Here is a 16,767-nt window from a genome sequence, read left to right on the forward strand (position 1 = left end):
AAATAATTGTAAGGCCCAGCTTCCTTTAAAAACGACATTTTAAAATTTAATTTTACAAAACGTTCCGCCTATTAAAAAATAGACCACGCCCCTATTTATACTTGTGTGATGAACGAGGATCTTCTGACTATTGCAGAATGACTTTCAGAACTTTTCACTTACAAAGAGTGTCAATAACTTTAGGGGACTTTAGAAATACTATAGTAGCTTAAATATTCAACAATGTTCAAAAACTGGGCATGGCTTCCAAAAGGGGGAGGGGACTAATATATTTAGTTGGCTCACACTTCAAATTAAATGTAATTATTATTTTTTTAGCACTGTATTTAAATACTATCAACATTATCTGGGTATAGTAAAAAAATATTGCATAAATTGATCCTTATGATACTTTCTAAAAGTATTGAATTTTACAATTTTCAAAAGATAGTATTAAATCACCAGGTAATTATACTAACAAATTCATTAAATTGTACTTTGAAAAATAGGTATACTCATTATGTTTTATTTTATTACAGCGATTTTCATTTCTTGCTAATAATCAAGATTCTTGGGCTAGCATTCTTGCATTAAAGAAGACTTAATGAAAGCAGAGACGGATGCAGAAACTAGATCTGCTTTCCAAAGAAATATCCCAAATCAATTCCGGGAGAAGCATTTCAGATTAAGAACTTTATTGATATCTGCATCCCTAAACACTCCAAAATTTTCCTGTTAAATTTTCATTCCACATATACAAATGTCACAGTGCATCAGGGCATTCCAGTAAAGCATTTTTTCCGCATTCTCCAAAATGATCTTTATCATTTGGTGAGATAATTGCCAGAGAATATCTGCAAAATATCTCTTTGCAGATGCCGCCGCTTGAATTTGTTTGGTGTGAGACTTCTCAAAGAAGAAAAATTCGATAAAATTTGTTGTAAAATAAAAAGTCATAAATAGCTCTTACACAGCCTTAGGAGAAGTGGCAATGTGCCGGTATATTCTGCACTTTGCCACATTTGTATTGAAAGGAGTTTGCAATTTATCGTCTAATTGGAGTAAAATATTCCCTGCCATTTCAATTCAAACCCATGGAATTTTATCACATTAACTATCATTAACAGACCATGTCACGAATGATTATCGCTCTCGATTGATCTCAATTCCATTTATTTTGCGAACACACAACACAATACGGTCAGAAAAAAGTGAAAAAAAAAATAATTAGAGAGAGAATATTGAAAAAATAGTAACTATTTTTTCACTCAATGGAATGCTTGTGCGCATCATTAAACAGATAAGATTTTTCAATGAAAATGAAATTAGGTGAATCAAAAAAACTGTGAATGGTTAAAAAGAAAGAAGAAAATATACTTACGATCACACTGTGATTATCAAAATCTTCAGAGAGACTGCTTTTGCCACTTGCACTACTTGTTCCAATTCCCAGATCACTCAAATCATTTGTATCATCTTCATTGTACACGGCCAGAGGCATTTTTCGTCTATTTCCCCTGTTGACGAAGAAATAGAAAACAAGAGAATTAGAAAACATAGTCACAAGAATTTCAAGAAGTGAAATTATTCAGTGACACTTTTTTTTTACAATGTATAACATTTTTCACCTGGACAGTTTTGTGAGTGAAAATGATGAAAAAAAAAGATTAGCCAAGTAAAAAGTAGATATAGCGAAATGCTCGATTTCGTAAGCTAGGTATTGTTATTCAAATACGATATTGAATGGTTTTACTAGATCAACTAAATAAGAAAATTCTTTTAACAAAATCAAATCATAAAGTTTTAGCATAATTCTTACGAATTGTATTTCGTAAAGTGGATAAGTATTTTGATTCATAATTATTTTATTTATTATTTTAATTATGATTCTCAAAAAAAATTATTATTTATTCATATACTGCTTTCCAGCTAGAGCAGATGAAAGCAAAAATTTGACAGATACAGGTTTTGAAGGAATTCAATGTTTGTCTGATAACGGCCATCGTTGTCTTAGCGCTGGTACCCACCTCCAGAGTAAAACGGTGGAAAACTCTTTCTTAGGTTATATATGAGCCAATAATGAGCCATTGAGTTCCGGTAGATAAGCCCTTACACGTAAAATTCTTCGTAGTTGCTTTACGCACAATTATAAAATATTTTAAGGCAAGTCAAGGTGAGAGTTCGGCCTATTTGTCTGTTCTTCAATATTTTAATATATTTTATTTTATTCTCATCACGATGATTTTTGACTTTGTCAGCGCTCTTTATACAATATTTCTATATTTTGTATTATGAATTGATTCTAAATCATCTCAAAAATCAAATGTAAAGATAAGAAATCATTAATATGCTAATTACCGGTTTAACGCCCATTGTTTTCAATTTTTACAAAATTTAATGATCCTACCAGAGAATGGAATTTTGTAAAATCCGGTTGGGGTATAAGAAGTTAGGAGCTCCTTAACATTTAACTTTAAAACTCGACTAAAGGAGTAGTTTAAGATCGCTTGGGTCTCGGTCAAAATACCAAAAGCTAGAATACCAAAAACTAGAATTCCGAAAACCAAAATCCCGAATGAATCGAAATTTCGAAAAAAAACAAATCCAGAAAATTTGGATTTTCGAGATATTGATCCAGTCAGGATTTTGTAGTTTCGGAAGTTTGACCAATTCGAGATTTTGGCTGTTCCGGATTTCGACCCATTCAAAATTTTGACTTTTTCGGATTTAACCATTCGAGACTTTAACTCATCAGGATTTTTGGTTCTTCGTTACTCATCGGCAGGTAATATAAATTAGCTGATAGAAAGGTGTGACCATGTTAGTATTTGAGTAAACAGTGAGTGGTGAAATCGCAAAATCGTGCGATTTCTATCTTAAAAATCGTAAATGTAACCAATGTCACGATATTTCGGCAGTGAGATTGTAATATTCGATGTTTTATATAAATTTTTGGAACTTTGGCTTATTCGAGATTTTGGTTCTTCCGGATTTCTACCAAATAGGAGTTTCGGCTCTTTTGGATTTAACTCATTCGGAATTTTGGTACTTCAGGCTTTCGGTACTTCCATTCTAGATGATTACCGCTAAGCAGGTAATGAAAAATTTTCTCAAAACAAGGTGAAACTACGTTGGTATTTGAGTAAGCAGTAAGTGGTAAAATCGTAAAATCGTAAAGATCACAATATAGAGGCTGTAATGAATGACGGCGGCAGACGCCGCTCGAATCCTCGTTGCCGTGTGGGGCGGTATATTGTAAAGGAACTCGAGCGTATTTCAATAAATAAATAAAAAATTATGACAAAGAGATTGCAAGATCTCGCAGTTTTTGTACCATGATTGCAATATTTCAGGATTATTGCACTAAATATCGTACAATCGCAAGATTTTTATACGGAAATCACAAAATCATGTGATTATTGGACAAAAATCGTAAGATTACGACCAATTAACCGTGAGTGGTAAGATAAGTCACCTATTGTTTCATAGCCAACTATTTATATTTCTTAAATACTGATGCCATTTTTAGATTTGTCATTATATATTTTTTTGCTTATTGTAAATACTGTCAGATACGACAAATGCATATTAAATAAAATATTTAAAAAAAAATGAAAAGGAAATTCATATTCTAGAAAAAGAAACAAAAAAGCGATAGATTTCGCCTCTTTTTTTTAGAAGTCGAGCAATAAAAACATTTGATACTCTTACGAAATGCCGCCAAAAAGTGTCGTATTAGAAATTTTTTCATGCAAAGCTCGCAAAATAAAATGTTACCATTAATACCTAGCGGTGTTGGGTTAAAGGCCAACCAGGCTTCTTTTCTCCATGAATTATACCAACATTTCAGGTCTAATTAATTCGGAATTACAAAGCGGACAAATGAGTTAACAAGCAGAAAATGGAAATAAAAACATGATAGTGTGAAAAGAGATTAAAAAAAAGAAGCACTATAGAGTTAAAAAAAAAAGCTTCATTGAAATATGCATATGAGAGAAATCTAAAGTTTTATTTTTTTTTTTCTTTAGTAAAATTTCTTCACGGTGCACCTCAATGGAATGACAGACACAAAATTCGCTCGTTTAAAAAGCACTTTTCCTTTTGTGAAAATTTTTTCTTTCATTTTTGTATAAAAACTCACCTCTCTTCCAACATTTCGGAAAACGTCTTAGACTTTCTTCGTGTTCGATCGTGCTCCTCCAACTCCAACTTTTTCACCTCAACAACTCGATCGATAATGTGCTCCACTCGTTTTCGACGTGACGACTTCCAATTGTCCAAATTCTTGTTGTTGTTGAAAAGAAGTAGACAAAAAGAAATATCGAACAACCGAGAAAAGACATAAGAAATCAATTAATTACAATCGATAAATCATTTTACTCTCAGTTAATAACAAGGAATATATAACTATTTAGGCCTGACATACTTTATCGCGTGTGTCATTCTTCTATTTTTTTTTCTCTCTCAATGAAACAACTTTTAATTTCTCCCCAATCACCATTTAATACACCTATAAGAACTAAATGGCATGTTATGGCTTGTTGCAGTAAAATCTAATTTAACACAAATTGTCTCTTCGATTTGATGATGTAGAAAATTGTAGGCAAATCATTTAAATACACATTATTTATGTCTATGCAACGTTTTCTCCATGCATATATATTGTCACCCTTGGGGCAAAAATTGATTAAGTAAAGTGAATTAAATCTCACACTTTGTAAAATTGAAGAGACCCCATTTTGCATTTTCTATCATGCATCATTGGCAATATATTTTATTATTATATAGAATTATTTGATTTTATATATTGAACAATTTCAGTTATTATTGCTATAAAATGCTTTAAACGATATTTCACTTAATTTCACGTTTTTGCCATTTTTTTCGTCTTTCCTTCAATTTATTGTTTGTGATAAAATTCCAAAATATTCATCATGCAGAAAAACAACAATCGTGATGCATGGATTTTGCGAGATGTTTCTTTTGGCATTAAATTCCTTCAAATGCATTTATTGATTGCATAGACGGCATAATATTGACTTCCTTTCAATTTCTACATGGGGTTCTCCATGTCTCTCATACCATGTCAGGCAAAGTTGATTACTTTTGCATTGCTCTCCGTACAATTTTGCAAATAAAGATACATAAAGAATTTTACAAACAGGTTCATTATTTAATATATAAAACATACTTATCCATAATTGACCATTTAATGTTATCGAAAGTACACGAGGACAAATATGGCGAGTGGGTGAGGCCTTAAAGTCCTCAATTCGACTTTACTACTGATCACAATTCTCAACTCTCTGACGCCAGTAATAAACACAAGAAAAGAAAAAAAACTTCAATCAATCAGCTTTCTCAGATAACGTAGAAAATGAGAAATTCTTGAGGTCAATCTTCACACAATCTACAATCTATACATATTTCTAATCAAGAAACAACAATAAAATTGCAATTTGATTTCACTAGTAATTTGCAATGTATGAAATTTTCTACAAAATTGCAAAAACGAAAGACCCATGCATACAGAAAAAAATTATGTATATTTTACAACATTCCATACCAAATCGAAAGTAAATCAGAATTATATATGCAAAGAAGTAAATTTCAAATCAATCGGCGTAATTTCATTGTGGCCACAGAGTAGAAAGCATTCTTTCATAAATCATACAAGAAAATTACTTAACGGGATTCAACCGGCTTGTTAACCGTTTTATAATTGGTATTTTCTCATGTAAATACACCACAGAGAGACATACAGAATAAAAATTCTTTGGGCATTTTTGGTGCCATGGAAGCATGAGGTAAATAAATTCAGACAAATGTGCACTTAACGAATTTAAATGGGGCTCCTTTGCAAGAAAAGCCTTCATTCTCTCCAACTCACTTGGGTGCGTCACGGAGTCACGATAAATACCTATTACCTATTACTGTAATCATTAGTATTTTTGATCTTTTACACACGAGATCGCTATAGCAAGAAAGCAAATGTAGTAAAACAATAAAGAAAAAGTTTTAGAATAAAAATCAATTAAATAATTTTGTAAATAAGGCTAGATTTTGGTTGATTTAAAAAATAAATTATTAATTAATATACTCAAGCCAAAAACTAGAATCTCGCACTCTTAGAAAAGTTTAGACGTGATTACTAATGAAAATTAGTTGTTCGGGCGATTATTATCAAATCTATTTAAAATAGTTCTTATATTCTTAAAACATTATACTCATAATAAATTTATTAGTAGTGAGAATATAAGACAATATTTACGTGGATAAGTTGCGGCAATTATTTCATAATGCTTTCATACAATTATATTTGCTTGTGTTAATTAAATGAAATCATTATCCCAACTAATATTGGTCACTAATTCCTTTTAGTTCTCACAACCAATGTAAATAGATAGGCCTATATTTTCATAAAGTTATGACTACTTTTCCAATAGTAAAGAGTGGTTTTTATTTTAGTAATGCGTTGAAGCTCTTTCGAATTTTAAGCAACTAATAAGAAATATGCACCACAATGAATGCTATATAGTAATCACATCTAATATGATATAGTTATTACAGCCAATAAGATGGGTATCAACCCCATTTATTTAGTAATTGGAACTAATATGTTATAGTACCCATTACTATTTTGATTTAGTTGTGATAACTAAATGAAAAGGATACTTTAACTAACTGTGGTCAACTATATCATTTAGTTACCCAAACTAAATATATAGTTGGGTCTATATTTACTATATTTTATAGTTCTAATAACTGCATATGAGCTTATACGAACTAATTTTTTCTAAGAGTGCGCTATTAAGTAACCGATACTATAGCAAATTATGTGATCAATAAGGTAAATGTACCAAATTTTCGTATAGTTGCATGTAAGTGCCATAATCTTAAATTTGAAATGTAATATTTTTATTTAAATTGATTTTTTGTTATTTCTTTTTTAACGAGTATAGCTTGCAACCTTGGAGATTAGTTTATCGTCTTTGTTTTCTCTAAAATGATTCTTAATATATTTTAAAAAGAATAAAAATATAGACATAGCTTTGGATAATCTTTCAGTCACCTTGATTCTCACACTAAGAAAAAACTGTAAAATATTGCAAGCTGGCCGAAATTTGGTACAGTTCCCCTAAGTCAGAAATAAAATTTAAAAAAAAACAAAAATTAAAAGATCAAATGCAATATGATTCCAATATGTCAACGTATAGAATTTTAAAAGTAATGTAAGACAACGTTTAGCGAGTAAATTAGAACTACAATAAAACTAATAACTAACACCGTATAACGAGCTTCAGGACAAGTATAACCATATTGCTTAACTGCTATAATTCTTCAAAAAGTAATATAATTGATGTAATATATCTTGATAAACCACTGCCATTGTTTTTTTTTAAAGAAAATCCAGACCTTCGTGTACTGAGCTAACCCTCTAATCTGATGACGGCTTATCACAGAGATCATACAATTGACTACTCTATCTCAATTGCCCCCACTACCACCAGATACCGTAGTCCTCAAAATATGACAACGTACTTCGAATATTAAGGTGTTGGTCTAATAATTTCTGACCAAAGAATTTCTGTAAGGACAACTTTTCAAAAGAAATAGGTGTGATTATGAAGGAATCAACTCTATAACCTAAAACGGAGATCGGATTCGCGTTCAGGGAACCTAAAAATGTACTGAAGCTATTGACTGATGTATACATTTTGGAAATTGAGTTCCTCAAAATTAATATCTTTTGCAGGTTTTTTTTCAATGACACCAATTTTTTGTTTTCATTTTTCATTTTTTTATATCTTACTCGATTTTTTTTTAAATCTTTAGACGTTTAAAAAGTCCATGAACGTTTTCATGAAAAAAATAAACCTGTTTCTCCTTTATATTGGAATTATATCGAATTTTGAAATTTTCAATTTGCCACATTTTGCCCCAAGTCCCCTTACTATATTTTTAATACATTTTTGTATATTATGTACGTATATTAAATACAAATATAGGGGAAAGTGCGCTACCTTCGGACGATTTATACCTCGCACAAATCATTTTTTTTTTTCAATGTGTTATAAATGAATTTTCCTCATTATAATATTATATTTCAATAGCTAGTCCAATGCCTCATATTTTCAGAAAAGAGCCATGAATGAAATCCATAAGGAACATAGAGAAAAGATTGAATTGTCCAAAGCGTGAGTCATCCGAAAGTAGCGCGCTTTTCTCTAGTGTTATTTTAGATGTTAAAAACATATTTTTTTTTTTAGTTCTATTTAGTTTAGTCGAACTGATTACATAGCGCCTTCAATGGCAAGACAAAAACTCAATGATTTTATTAAAAAATAAAGATTGAACTAATAATTGCAAAAATTCCTAAAATTTACATTTTGAACAGTGCAGTGTGAACAGGGATTTTGAACTGATTTTTTCCTCTTTTATTACTCTTATATAACGTTTAAGAGCTTTATAGCTTACTCCTCAGGTGTATGACGCACAATTAAAAATAATAAAAATTACTAAAATTAATAAAGTCCTTTTAAAAGTTAATCAATAGTATGTAATATTGAACTCTAGAGTTAAACCGTTTCGCGAAGTATATTTTTCACTTCACCCCACCCCCGTTTTTATGTTTACCGGTTCAATTCAAACCAAATTTAATAAGCTACGATCAGAGTTAAATCATACGCATAAAATATCATCAAGCAATACTGTTCTAATTAATTTAATTTGAAAAGAAAATTAACGATTCAGACAGGCTATAAAATCTTTCAAAAAATTTCTTAGTTTACCCTTCTCTTATAAATTAAAGTCAGACTACCTTCTATTAAATTGCTATCATATAATTGGGATTGTGATAAAATTGTTTCTCGCAAATCTCTGATATTTTTAATACTTCTAATGGTACTTGAACCTCTTTTGGAAAAGTGATATTAGTTGTATATGAACAATTCCCTTACGTACAACATTGTACAAAAATCTCTCTTTTTAATCTTCATCATGGATAAGCATTTTTCACAATTACACGGTATTAAATTGAAAATGTGCACTTCAGTCACAGTACAGACACTTATTAGAAGCAATAACAAGAGCATGAGAGTGAAAGTTATATTTCATGGTGTATTTTATGCAGAATTCTTTGGATTATTTATAAATGCTCGCATTGAGAAGACTGGGGAGAATGCACATAGCACAGAAGGCTTCTTATAATAGAGTTTTGAAATCTTTCTCTCTTACTATCCTCTCTATACTATATAGATATATATACAACGTAGTGCAAACAAATCGTTCAGCACCTCGACTAATTGGCATTGCGCATTGTTGGAGGATTCATGAGTCTTCTTTTATCTTCCTGCCCTGTCTCTCACGAGACTCTCCCAATGCACAATGCTACTTTCTTAGAGGCACACACACCGCGCACACCAGTCGATTGTGTGATGAAGAGTTTTCAAAGAAGAAAACGCCCTTCTTATATCTCCTACAGACAAAACACTACTTGGTATATGCCACAGAGAGATTATTCTAACTCCGGTGCAAATTCTTTGCCCATCACAAATAGAAATTCCTCTGGGGCACTGGCATTGTGTATTTAATGTAACATTTTAAATGTATATATGTATATTATTTTGTATGTAGGTATAGCGTCGCCGGCAACATACAATGTCAAGATCAAGGCTTCGCGTCTCGCGAGATTAATCACCATGGCGGAAATTTATCACCGTCTATCGCAATTAATTCAACTTCCTCTCCACCAGATATTGCATTTGGTCTTTTTCTGGGTCACCTCCTCAACATACACCTTCCACTTTTACTGCTCTCCCCCTCTCTTCATCTCTCTTTCGCTCTACTATCTTTTTTATCCGCCAAACATTACATATACACACGCCACATTATGTTACGGGATCCGACAGATTGGTTCTCTTTTATGCCACGATTAACAACTTCATAAGATTCTCTTCTTTCTCCAGAGATCTTGCCTTATGTCAGACGACGCCGTCGACCACACCAATGACGACGACCTATCCAATGAGTCAATAATATAGACACCAGAGTGAAAACACTTCCTCAACACAAGAATTTCTTCCCCACAACACCTCTCTATACACATACCTCGAGGTCGAAACTGTTGCGCACCAATAAATTCATTTCGACATACTCTTTGAAGAGGACATGGAGGCTTCCCAGAAAATTGCAACCAACCGATCAACTCTGTACATATAGCCTCATTAGAAACACGCGCCACAGCGAAAAGAACAACGCCCTCATGTTACCATTTTCTTCAGCATTCACTCATCTGCATACCACAGCTTCTCTATATAGAGGTTCCCATTCTGATTAAAAATTCACATCGATGCATGCAAAGAACTGATCATTCTATGCAAAAAAATCAAACTATAATTTGAATTCCTCTTTAAAACTTCTCCGAAATCCATTGATTTAGTATTCAAATTGCGACTTTAGAACTTTACTTCTAGCTATTTATCAAAAAATACCACTAAAAGACTAAAACATTACGGGATTGTGGTATTCTTTTTCTTCATCAAACTTTTCGCAGATTCAGTGATCAAGGAGACATACCACGCCTCAGAGTTAAGAAATTGGGTCATATTCCCATGCCTTGAACACAATAATCTCGCAATTGAATCTTATTGACATCGAACATTTTTGTAAGAGGGCATATGAGATTAATTGGTTTTTTTTTATTTTATCGATCGAACTGAAATTTCAAAAATTTTTATCCCAAAAATAAGAAATTTCTTACGGCCAAAAAATAAAAGCCACGCTGCCATTTAACTTTATGATAGGGTAAATGTCCTAATTCAAAACCATTTCCAGATGCTTTAACTTTGACAGAAGTTTCAACACATTAAGTTCATTTTTTTTTGAAGAGAATTACACAAATTTGCTCCTTGACTCTTCTAGAATATTACTGTTTAGTGAAAATTCTTTATATATAATTTGAAAACTTCTTAAAATAAAATACAAGAAAAATACGCGAGTGTAAAACACTTCTATTGGAAACAAATTAATCCAAATGGAGACAAAGGAAAGTTTCTAATTGGAGACAAACAGTGTAAGTGAAACCGCGACGAAAGGCTTCCAAAACCTTGTTGAGTTGTTCTTGAGTGCAGGATTTGTTCTTATTCCTTGTCTTTTCCTTTATCTAAAACAATAAGAAAATTTCTCCAAAAAATCATATTTCCGACGAATAAACAACAGTCACCTTATTGTGTTTTTCATTGGAAAACATGTTCGATTTATGAAAAATTCGATGGTGAAAAGGTACACTTTTAATTTTTCTGAGAAATTAACAAATTAAAATTCGTGAATATGAATGGATTTTCGCTTTATTTAGAGCAAAATTAACTAAATAATGAAACTGTGGTATAGAAAATATATAAATATAATATTTTAGTACTGTATTTATCGTGAAAACAATTATGTTTCCATATGGAGTAGCGAAAAATTCCCATTTGGAGCAGGTTTTGAATTAGCTTAATTTACCCTATGCATTTTTTTAGGAGGATCATTTACTAAATATATTTACGAAACATGCAATTTAACTTAATGGCTTTTTGTTTGGAAAATCATTAACGTCATTCACGTCATATAATAAATTGCTACAATCTTTAAGAACATCTAAACTTTATACGATAGTGGAGCTAAAATCGAAAAAAGATTTTCGAAATTCCGATTTTGAATATGTCGAAATCCCCATTCGTATATTTCAATGAAAATGTATATGTTTTTTTTTGTATTTTGGTCTTCTCTAAACGAAGCTGTAAACGATATTACCTTAAGCAAATCATATCTTCCATTTCTTGGGTATTTTTTAATCAGTTTCGATGAACTTTTTTTACGGGCTTCAAACCTAAGGTTTAGTCATATGGCTTAAATACTCTAAATAATAGTCAAGTTTTTCTAGAAAAATTCAACTTAGACCAGGATATTAAGGTTAAATGGACCATTCTCTGAAACCTTCGGAAACCTGGATATGAATTCTGAGATGCGTGAGTTATTCATGGCTCTGAATTCGCCTTTAGTTAGCACTTTGTGAAGTTTTCGTAAAAACTTTACTGTGCATTCTTAAGTACTGTAAGTGTTTCTAATGACAGTTCACATGAAAACTTAATGAAACTCTTACAAAATACTATCTAAAAGCCGTGAGTTTCTCACGTGAAAAACTCACGCATCTCAGAATTCATACCCTGAGATAGTCGTAATCTGAAAACAGCTTTTCTTCTTCTCTTGGTCTTCTGTATTCAAACTATTTAAAACATTGAGATTTTAGTGAAAATCCTTTATTATAAACTTCAAGTAGCTGAAATGACATAGAAGTTCGGAGTAGAACCGTTTTTATCCCTTTCAATAATCGAAATCAATTTTTTCGTAGAAACTCTTTGTCCCCATAATACAACAGATTATGGAATATCAACATACATATTCCGAGTTGCAAATAAACCGATTTTTCTTTATCTCTGGTTAGGTTACTGAAGTTATTTCAAGTTTTATAGGACTATAATGTCCGTGAAAGACTTATGACTTAGGGGGAACTGGGGCAGTAGTAAACAGGGGTAGTTGTAAACACTGTGATTTTTTTCATTAATTTTAAGACTCCAGAGGATAAAACCCATAAGCATTCATAGATACCATGGGGATGTATGCACACAGATGAATTGGTCAATAAAATCCTAGTACTTTAAAAATAAAAATCATTTTTCTCGAAAATGTTAAAATTTCGATTATTTTGGTCATTTGGATTTCCACCTAGAAATTGAGAACTGTGTAAAATAATCGAAATGTAGCAATACCAGTTCTTTCCTACAACCTTTAGGGTTATATTAATGTATTTAATAAAGATATTGAGATTCTCAATTTTTTAAAAGAATTAACAATTGGACAGAAAACAGCATTTGGGGTAGATGTAAACAGGCAATTTTCATGTAATTGTAGATGTCGTGAGTGTAGAATAAATGGTAATTTTTTTTTGTTTTCATGCGAAATTTCTAATTAATTGACTACGAAAAAATTGGTGGCTCTGTGTTCAATAAAAAGTCACATGATGTCAAAATATAGGAAAAATCCCTTGAAAAATGTCTTTGATTTGCATGCTTTTAGTTTTTTTGCTGTTTTAATTATTCTTTGTTAAAAGTTAGTGATTTTTTGAAAATATACAGTCTTTATATATCTCTGAAGTAATTAAAATAATTGAAAGTGGTCCAAAGTTAATTTGAAGGTGGAAAAAAGGGTGTTTACATCCTCCCCAGAAAGTGTTTACTTCTACCCCAGGTATTTTGTGAAAAGAGAAAAATGCACAGTGACACAAATTTTATTTTTATGGAAAACTCAAAAGTTTTGCAGCATCCGCATTACCCTCGATGTATTGCCTATACCCAAGGGTAAAACATGAGATAAGAAAAATTTTCCAAAAAACCACTGTGTGCTTGGAAAATCGCCTCAAATACGCATTTATCGAAAATGGTTACATGTGCCCCAGTCTCCCCTAAGCCGAAAGGCTGCTTAGTGGGAAATGATGGAAATTTGGTTTAACCAGTATTTCGAATAAAATGACGCTAAGCCATCTCTCGGTAAATCCTCAGGTCTGTCACTGTCAAGGCCCTAACCCTATAAGACTGACCTTATTAAGTTTGTCTCTGCATTACTACAGCGTCCAATCTGATCTAAACTTCAACTTACTTTAGGTTCTTCTAACTTCGAAAAGGAACGTGACTAATCACTGCATTTCTATGAGGATTTTTCAATGAACTCTTGAAAATTACAGAATTTTATAGACTTCAAGAAGAAAACACTATTCCAAAGTAATGCAAACCTTCTAAATATTTTGCAAAATCACCTTTTCACACATATAATTAAATTTAGAAATCAAACGGAAAAATCAATAAAATAATAAAAATTAATGAAAAAAATATTATTGTACTTGAATCGCTGCTGAATTTAAAGGTCTTCTCTTTCGAGTTTCTCGTTAAAAGCATTTCATGCTTTAGAACCGTCAAAAATTGATTGTAAAACCATAGGTGAGCAAAATGCTGGTGCTTCTTAAAATGGCCCATAAACTTTCCCACACCACAAAAAAATGTTCATAATCATAGTGTCGTGAAATTAAAAAAAAATACAGCACTTTTGTTCAATCTCAATAAATCACTTGTTTTCGTATAAAAATTATAACCCGTTCCGTATAAAAATGCCAATAAAATGGGTGAAATTATAGGATTAAGCATTCTCAAATTTTAACTAAAAATCCACTTAATTAAGAACTTTTTTTTTCTTCTGATTTCCCATTGAGAATTAAAATGAGGGGAATTCGAAGAAATAGAGAAAAAATTCAATTAAATTAACACGATAGACTATAAATTGCTATAAAGTTCTTATTGATGTCAGAAGTTCGTCCAATCGTCCCAATTTCTCTTTCGCATTTTGCTCTTCGGATTCATTTGTACCAACAAATTAATTAAAATCCTCGATCTATAACATAAATTCAGAATATTCAACACAGGAGAACGCACAAGAAAGGTATACAGAGATTCCTCTGTTATAGAGATACTTTTTAGGTAAAATTTACGTGACATTGCTACTAAATTGAGAGAAAGATTCAAGGAATGGTATTTCGCTATATATCAATATTCTTTATCATAAACAAATAAATTGACATTGTGATATTCTAATATCATACATCTGTGAACAATATATATTTATATATGGGAAAGAGAAAGAGCATATTCGCATAAATTTCCCTACGCGTTTCTTACACACTGTCCACCACCGGAGACAGCATTGAGGCTAACAAAAAAATTTAACAGAGAGACAAGAATAAGGCAAGGGAATATTTTCAGTATTGAGCCATTCTTTAGCAGAGTTAGTGTGTAATTGTGTGTTCTCTCAGTGCAGCAATAAAGATCAGAATTTATTGCATAGACGCAAATAATGATAATTTATGTGTTAAATCGAGAGACGCCATCCATAAATATCTCTAACTATTTTAATATTGTACCCATTATATAGTCAGGCCATTTTATTATTCATTGTGTATATTTCAGACTTACGCATTGCCAATCTTCGGCATCCTCCTTCTTCACTTCCTTGACCTTCTTCACCTCTTCCGCTCGTTTTAGCTGTTCTTGGGCACTCTGATACAAATTGCACGGCTTTATCTTCACAAATTGCATTGGATTGCATGCCGGTTTTGGCGGAGCAGCTCTTGTGGTTCGTGCTCTTTGGACATAGTCTGTTGGATCATGTGATGTCACAGATATCTACAAGAGAGAATGTCACAGTGATTAGGACTTGAGAAGATCCCAGAGAATATTCTTGAGAAAGCCATTAACAGTAAATTTTAACTTTCGTTCAAACATTATTCCCAACCAACCAACCAAAACAATTGTCTTATTCGCACCAAGAGAGTGTGAAAATATTGCATCAAACTTGGTCAATCCCTTTCAAATAGGAAATAGCCCAACGCTTTTATGGTTGCCACTTGACCGAAAAGCCACATAAATGTTTATTTCCGCCTTCATCTCCTCCCCTGTTTTTTTTTTAGCACACCACATATACCACGAGCACAGACGATGCAACTGTAAATTTATCCAGAAAGTTAACCTACACTCCCTGGAATAAAGAAGTGATCAACCAAAAGAAATTTGGGAAGACAGAAAGGATGAATAGGTGTGCTTTTGGCAAAAAAAGGCACAAATATTCGATGCGAAAAATGTGACTCCATTTTCGTGACTCTGTACTTTATTGGGAACTCCTTTCTGTTCTTGCATCTTTTTTTCTGTATGAAAGATAAAAAGTGTGAAATCCCCCGTACCCCTTGATACCATTATATTTTATTTATTGGCCATTGAAGTTCAGGGATGTCGCACGATCATCTCGCTTTTGCCTCTTTTTAACTTATCAGACACGGCTATCTCTTCTTCATTCCATCTGGCTCTGTTCTTATGTACTTTCCTTATACTTTAACAGTAAAGTCAGTCTAAACGTGAGATTTTCTTTGAAAATTTTTGTTATAATAATTATTCTACCTAATCTTTAATATTAAATTCTTAAAATTAAAAAAATCATTCAAAATAGGCAACTCAAATAATAATTTTACATTTTCTCTGAAGTTCTAATATGAAAAATTGGACATGATGTCATTATTGGATACAGACGTAAATTTCATCACAAAAATTTTTGCGGTTCTAAATAGTCTGTCGTGATTTAAAGGCTTATCTTATAGCATGTTGAACACCCAAAAATCAACTGGTTTTCTCGAGATTTTTTTGTGACTTTGCAAATGAAGCAAACAATATGTAATCTATTTACTAATCCTAATACAGTAGACTCTCTCAAATTCGAGCATTTGGGACAGAAATGTCACGCGAATTAGAGAGAAATTCGGACGACAAACTTTTTGAAATGCAATGATTTTTTTATTCATCTGCATACACATACACATATTGAGTTTACATATCCATATTTTTATGATAAATTTCATGAAAATCCCTTAATAATGCAAAATCACATCAAAACTAAGACAAACCATGCCAATTTTAGGCATATTTCATTCAATTGATAATCATAATCACACTTGAAAAATGACAACAAACTTTTCTCAAACGTAACTGCTGCCCGAATTAAAAAGGAGCCCGATCTAGAAAGAGCCGAATTAGCGAGAGTGTACTGTAATTAAGTGTACTTTTATGAAGATAGTAGTTTCGGGAAAAATACATTTGAAATTTCGCAATGCGTAGAAAATACATGTGTTTCAAAAATTCGACGTTTTTGGGA

General features: G+C 31.9%; 1 protein-coding gene across 2 annotated transcripts in view; it reads right to left on the reverse strand.

Moving 5' to 3' along the window:
• Positions 1-16,767, reverse strand: part of LOC129800642 (LIM domain only protein 7) — a 112,665-nt gene that overhangs the window by 23,813 nt on the left and 72,085 nt on the right. For both annotated transcript variants that reach the window (XM_055845188.1, XM_055845178.1), the window contains exons 4-6: positions 15,042-15,251; positions 4,121-4,263; positions 1,361-1,496 (exon numbers count right to left, since the gene is read on the reverse strand). In XM_055845188.1, coding sequence (XP_055701163.1) covers positions 1,361-1,496; positions 4,121-4,263; positions 15,042-15,251 — 489 coding nt within the window. The remainder of the gene's footprint in view (positions 1-1,360; positions 1,497-4,120; positions 4,264-15,041; positions 15,252-16,767) is intronic.

This window comes from Phlebotomus papatasi, chromosome 1, assembly GCF_024763615.1.
Source record: "Phlebotomus papatasi isolate M1 chromosome 1, Ppap_2.1, whole genome shotgun sequence".
In the NCBI taxonomy this organism is placed as follows: Eukaryota; Metazoa; Arthropoda; class Insecta; order Diptera; family Psychodidae; genus Phlebotomus; species Phlebotomus papatasi.